This window comes from Vombatus ursinus, unplaced genomic scaffold, assembly GCF_900497805.2.
Source record: "Vombatus ursinus unplaced genomic scaffold, bare-nosed wombat genome assembly UNPS02000749.1, whole genome shotgun sequence".
Lineage (NCBI taxonomy): Eukaryota > Metazoa > Chordata > Mammalia > Diprotodontia > Vombatidae > Vombatus > Vombatus ursinus.
This window is the reverse complement of record NW_020940527.1, coordinates 21,281,626-21,288,690: the sequence shown is the minus strand read 5'-3', so window position 1 is coordinate 21,288,690 and position 7,065 is coordinate 21,281,626. Positions and strand designations below refer to the sequence as shown.

The window sequence follows — 7,065 nt, the reverse complement described above, 5'->3', positions numbered from 1 at the left end:
TAGATAGATAGATAGATAGATAGATAGATAGATAGATAGATAGATAGATAGATAGATAGATAGATAGGTCATGGGAGATCAATGGTATAGCAGGATCAGACCAGAACAGGAAGAATGTTTGTGATGGTCATGAAAATAAAGATCCCATGATCATTATGTTAGGTCAGCTCAGGAGCCATAAGGCTAATAAAGTAAAATGACTCAGAACATAGAAGAAAGCCTACTGTACCCATATCCTTCCACAGACATGTCAAATTCCACAAATGATGGAGCCAGTGTAGCTTTCTGTGGCTGGATGTTTCGTGGTGAAGTCATAGAAATGAGACTCATGGCTGTCTGAAGAGTATTAACAGAGCTCTTGGTTAACCATGGTGACCTGGAGGCTGGCACAGTGCTGATAGTAAGGCTGGCATCAGAAATGGCTTCAGCAGGACCAGCAGTACCAGAAGGTCCAGGTGCTCCTGATCCTAAGACACCAAAATGAATAACTCTTTCCAGCTGTTTAGTATGTATTACTTCTTTTCCTGACAATCTGTCTTATGTCCCCATTACTCTATCAAAACTTTTCTCCTGAAGTGACTGTCAATGACCTATCTCTAAATAGGTACTTTTTTCTCAGCCTTCAGCCTCCTTGAGTTATATACTAACATTGACTTTATTGGTGATAAAGTCCTTGAAATTCTTCCCCACACTTCTGAGACATAATGTCATCCTGGTTCCTCTTCTATCTCTACCTCTCTTGCCACTCCTATGATTTCACTGACTTCTCATTTCCCCACCCTCAATTATGAAAGCTACCCAAGGCTCAGTCTTCATCCCTTTTACTTAGCTCTTCAAATTCTTTCCTGTATAGGAATTATTCGTTATCATAAGTTCAACAAGTATATTTATATTAATGGCTCCTAAATTTATATCTCTAGTTCCATCCTTTGCCCCAAACTCCCCAATCCTAAAGCTTCAATGACCATTTTGCTATCATCTCAAACTCAACATGCTGAAACCAAACTCATAATCTTTCCCTGAAAACTCATAACTTTCCTCTCTGTGTCAATGGGGCACTGTTCTCCAAGTCATTCTTATTTGAAACTTCAGAGGCAATTCTCTGTCTTCCACTCCCCAACATATAACAACTAGTTAGGCCAACCTCTCCACTCGTTCAGGAACATGCCATCTCTGTATCTTCACTAAGTTATTTCCCTTGCCTAGTATGATTTCCTCCTGTCTCTGCACGTACAAAGACTACTCATCATCCTAAAAGGTCAAGGTTAAACACAGACTCCTCCCCAAGAAGCCTGTTCTTACCTGTATTCTTATCTGAATGATATGACCCGTCTCCTTGAGAAAGTGATGTATCAAGTGTTTTGCATCTACCTTCCTTAGCTGAAGGAACCCCAAGGGTAAGAAATTGCCTGAAAATTACAAAATTAAAAAAAAATAAATAAGGTCAGCCACATGGCAAAATTTGGCAAAATCTGTTTTGGAGTTTCAAAAAAATTGAACTTGGGAGTGAATTACATCACAGAACGACTGATGGTTTGATGTCACTGATGGGACGCAGCTGGAGTGCTCTGTGAATATGGACCATAAGAGATGCTTCTATGGAAAAGAGAAATGAAAGCAATGTGGCCCCACCTGCATTAAGCTTGACTACAAAAAAAAAAGACCGGCATAATCTTTAGTAACATAAGCAAAATAATTAAGCAGCAAGTAACCTTCCATTTTTCAGAACTCTACAATCCAGCCATTCTAGTCTACTTGCTGTCACAATCTCCCATCTCTATGCCTTTACACTGACTGTTCCATGCCCAGACAGCTGTCCCTCTTATCAAAATTCCTGGCTTCATCCAAGATTCAGCTCAGATGCCAGCTTATGCAGGACATCTTTCCCAACCCCACCCAACTGCTAATGCCTTTCCATCTAAAGCAGCTTTCCTTAGACTCTGAATTTTATGTGCCTTGTTGCTTCCACATTGTCCCTTCCCATTAGATATAAGTTCCTTGAGGGAAAGGACTCCTTTTGCCTTTCTTTATGTCCCCAGGGATTAGCACACAGCGAACAACGACTTAATGATATACTTATTGATGACTGACTATTTTTGCACAAACTCAAAGGATCATTTACTGGAATGGTGACACCGAAGATTCTTGGCCATTTTAATTACAATCAATATATAATAATAATTACTCCACATATACATGTAATTCATTTATATATCATTTTACATTTTTATAAAGTGTTTTCGTGTGACATCATTTTGTCCATGACACAGCACGGATATGGATATGTGCAGAGTGCTCATCATGGCCATTTGATAAGTGGGCAGGGAGAAATTCAATATTTCCCAAAATCGTGCCCTTCTGGCAGAGCTAGCACCAGGGGCACTCTTTGGTTGATCTTCTTCTCCCCTACTATGCCCCATCACATGATTATACTCATGAAGAGGACACGAGACCTGATGTGCTGGTGTGCTCTTCCTGGGGAAGTGTCCAAGAGATGAACAATTGGTCAGATCTGGAACAGAGCTAGTTCTATCACTCTGTGCCTAGCTCAGAGTTATTTCTACTATTTAAAGAAAGAACATCTAAAACTACTTGAGGAAACAAAGTCATGAATATCAAGACTTCACTGGGACAATATGACTTTGGGGTAAGATCCCAGAAACAGCTAAGTAGCTCAGTAGATAGAGCACTAGATCTGGAATCAGGAAGACCTGAGTTCAAATCTAGTCTCAGACACTTAATAGCTGTATGATCCTGGGCAAATCGCTTAACCCGTGCTTGCCTCAGTTTCCTCAACTATAAAATGGGGGTAATAGTAGCACTTATTTCTCAAAGTACTTAGCATAGGACCTGGTACATTTTTATTGTTGTTGTTCAGTCATGTTCAACTCTTTATGGCTATAATAGGTACTCTATAAATGCCAGCCATTATCATCATCACCATTATCATCATCATCATCATCATCATCATCACCATCATTGTGACCTAATTAATAACAAAAACTTTCCCTCTTATCCTCAGACATTTCCTCTCTCTGGGACTCAGTTTCTCCATCTGTTAAATGAAGGGATTGGGTTTGATGATCTCTAAGGACCCTCCTACTTCTGAAATTCTATCATTCTCTATTGCCAGCCCTCTTGATATTCACTGGAAACAAAGGAATAGTTACCATCATATGATATGAGATTATGAGTCCAAACCTAAATCCACACCCTTCTCCCTCAGCTACATTCTTCTTCTTAGTTGCACTGAAGCATAAATCAGAGGTTGATCATAGAATAATTTGTGCCAGCATATTTTCTCTTTGGGAATAAGAATTATTGTTGAGACTTGGATTCCACTTTAAAACAGACACACACCATACCTTAATATGTCTGGCTCAATGGCTTGGGAAGCGAGCTTCTCAAAAATCCTAATGAGAGACAAGTGAACTGGGTCACTGCTGTCATTTAAGGCTTTCTGGCAGAATGTGATAATGGTTTTGAGCAATCCAGCCTCACACATGGTTTGACGGTTTTTCTCTGACTTCACCAGTGACTGGATGTGATTGGCCAAGGAGCACTGAATTTCCTTAGAAAGCTAAAAAGATGAGAAAGGAGAAAGTACAGAGATATTCAACCTAGATATATTTTGGAGATAGCCTAGTAGAGGAATAGGTGATATAGAGTTGTACATAGAGTGCTACCCAGGTCAGAAAAAACTTGGGATCAAATTCAGCCTCTGATACTTACTTACTAGGTTTGTTATTGTTAAGTAGTTTTTCAGTCATGTCCAACTCTTCAGGACCCTATTTGGGGTTTTCTTGGCAAAGGTGCTGTAGTGGTTTGCCATTTCCTTCTCCAGCTCATTTTACAGATGAGGAAACGGAGGCAAACACACTTAAATGACTTGCTCCGGGTCACAAAGCTAGTAAGTATCTCAGGCCAGATTTGAACTCAGGAAGATGATTCTTCCTGATTCCAGGTCAGGCACTCTACCCATTATGCCACCTAGCTGTATGTGTTCCTACTTACTAGCTATAGGACCTCAAATAGGTCATTTGGTTAGTCTGTGCTTCAGGCAGATCCTTAGTGCTTGTCTATTTAGCAATGGATGGGCTGTGACCAGCACTGGGGAAGGCAGCCCCTTGAAGTGATAAAACCACAGATTCTTAACACATTCTGGTATTTAAGCACATTGATAAAGTAAACTTGAACTGATAACCAGCAGTAGAATGGGAGATTGATATATTCCACATCAGCATTCCTATCAATACTTGATGACAGAGATTTTTATCCTTGAGATTTCTCTTTTCCGGCCAAACATGCCTGGCTCTTTTAAATGATCCTTATAAGACATGGATTCACAGTCTTTTCCCTTCCTATCTGGATACTTTTCAGTTTAGTAATGCCCTTCTTGAACCATGGTGGTTAGTTACCCGTAAAGTCATGTGACAAGTATCAAGCATATAGTAAGTGCCTAATAAATGTTTATTAACTGACTGGTTACCAGTAAATCTAATCTATACTAAGTAGCCTCTGGTGAAATCAGTGGTTTAAAAGATAGAAAACATTACAATATATAAACATATACAATATATAAACCAAAAAGTAGACAAACCACCACTGCTAAATACTGCAGAACAAATACAATTAATACTTTCTTTTTCTTTATAGCAGGGGTCCTTAATCTTTTTTTGTTTGTTTGAAGATTCATGGGCCCCTTTGGTAGTCTGGTAAAGCATATGGATCATTTCTCAGAAGAGTGTTTTTAAATGCATAAAATGAAATGTATATAATTATGAAATAAGCCTATTTTATTGATAATCAGTTATTAAAATGTTTTTAAGAAATTCAAAAACCCTTAAATTATCCATAGACCTCTGTGAACCTCAGGATTTGAACTCCTAGCACTTACAGTATTTTGAAGCCTCATGCTTCAAGTGAAGCATATTAATTTATGTACCAATAAATCCCTTTATAGACAACTACAAAAAAAATTAAAAAATAAAAAATAATATAGACAACTACAAGAAACTCTTTAAAAATCGTTGTGAAATTTTGTTTATAGGATCACAGTCTTAGAGCTAGAAGGAACATTAGACATTCATCTAATTCAACCTTCATATTTTACAGAAGAGGAAAGTTAAACTCAGAGAAGATGGATGACCTACCTAAGACAACACATATAATTTTGATAAATGGTAGCATCTACTTTGCAGTCTATAGCCTTAGAGAGTTGCCTTGGGCACTGAGAGACTGGGGCTTGCACAGTGACACAATCAGTATTTATCAGAAGTGAGACTTGAACTATGTTCTTTCTGACTTGGAGGCTACCCTTTATCCACCAAATCACATTGTATTTCACCTTGCACATAGAAGTTGCTTAATAAATGTTTGTGGAATTGAATAGATCATTTAAATGGAGTTTCTAACCCTTACTACTTGAGGAAAGAATCTCCACTTATCTTCATTTATAATAATAGAATATCCATTTATAATAATCAGGATAGAGTCCCCATTTATAATAACAGTAACAACAATAACAACAACAATAACAATGTCAACAAATATTTATGTCCCAACTATGTACCAGGTAATAGCTTTTATACATATACAGATACAGATAGACACATAGATAAATTCACATACAAAATGCATATATACAACCTCATTTGATCACATGTAATCAGCTTTAGGGTTCAAAAGTTATCTTTTTAATTTATGTAAGATGCAAATTCAATGTGCACACAATTTGCTTCTATGTTTTTTTTTTTTTTTTTTGGTTAGGCAATGGGGTTAAGTGATTTGCCCAGGGTCACACAGCTAGCAGGTGTTATGTGTCTGAGGTCGGATTTGAACTCAGTTCCTCCTGAATCCAGAGCCGGTGCTCTATCCACTGCGCCACCAGCAGCCCCAGCTTCTATGTCTTTTTAAGAGAGGTATTGTAGGTATGAAGAAAATAGTTCTGGGTTTGAAGAGATGACCTGGGTTCAAATCTTGGCTTTACTGATGATTGTATGTAATTTTACTCAAGTTACTTAAACTCTCTTGTACTCAGACTCATCCTCAGTAAAATGAAACAATTGGAATAGGGGCCCTACCTCTAAGGTCCCTTCTAGTTCAATAGGCTCCATTCTGGGTACCATGGTTTAAGAAAGGTATTGCTCACCTGAAAAGTATCCAAAGAAGAAATGGAATTGGTTGCCTGGAGAGAGGCTATTTCCTCTCCTTGGACTTCCTCCCTAACAAGGATATAATAGTAGATCTTTTGAAGCACTGTCTATATTTTTAAATGTCTCAACATCCAATCTGTGTGTATGTTTTACTGTAATACTGCCAGGATCCAGGACAAACATTTTGGTACAATGGGTATAGTGCTAACCTCGTAGTCAGGAAGACCTTCCTGCACTCCACTTTTCTACACCAGTCCACCTAGCATTTCTATTGGTTTTCAAATACAACCCTCTAACTTCTGGCTCCTTGCCTTTGCAAAGGTTGTCTCCAAGCCTAGAATGTTCTCTCTCCTCACCTCCATTGCTACATCCTTAAATTCATTCCAAGTTCACGTCTACAAGGCTTTCCCACACCTTCCAGTTATGACACACACCCAAATTACCTTGTATTTATTTCGTATGTATCTTCTACACACGTATATACTTACATATTGTCTCTTCTGATAGAATGTAAGCTCCTTGAAGGCAGGGACTGTTTCTTTTTTGCCTTTGTATCTTCAATGCCAAACAACAGCATCTGGCATAGAATAGGCACTTAAACGCTTGTTGACTGATTGACCTGACTTTAAGTCCTGCCATTAACACATATTAATCATGTGACTATGGGCAAATTACATAATCTCTCTGTGTCCTCGGTAAATCTCTGAGACTATGAGTTGTAGACAAATTGCTGATCTGTATTACTGGAGACAGTTTCCACATTAGACATTCCTTGTTTGGATGAATTCACTTATTCACATCACATCCCCATACTGATGAAACTAAATAGCAGATCACATAATAGGGGAAAGGGAGACAGCAAAGAAGGAAGGAAGGAAGGAAGGAAGGAAGGAAGGAAGGAAGGAAGGAA

General features: G+C 38.4%; 1 protein-coding gene across 3 annotated transcripts in view; it reads right to left on the bottom strand.

The window, feature by feature from the left end:
* The window catches only part of WDFY4 (WDFY family member 4), a 365,261-nt gene that overhangs the window by 283,439 nt on the left and 74,757 nt on the right, over nucleotides 1-7,065 (bottom strand). For all 3 annotated transcript variants that reach the window (XM_027859244.1, XM_027859252.1, XM_027859263.1), the window contains exons 13-15: nucleotides 3,366-3,580; nucleotides 1,303-1,409; nucleotides 230-467 (exon numbers count right to left, since the gene is read on the bottom strand). In XM_027859244.1, coding sequence (XP_027715045.1) covers nucleotides 230-467; nucleotides 1,303-1,409; nucleotides 3,366-3,580 — 560 coding nt within the window. The remainder of the gene's footprint in view (nucleotides 1-229; nucleotides 468-1,302; nucleotides 1,410-3,365; nucleotides 3,581-7,065) is intronic.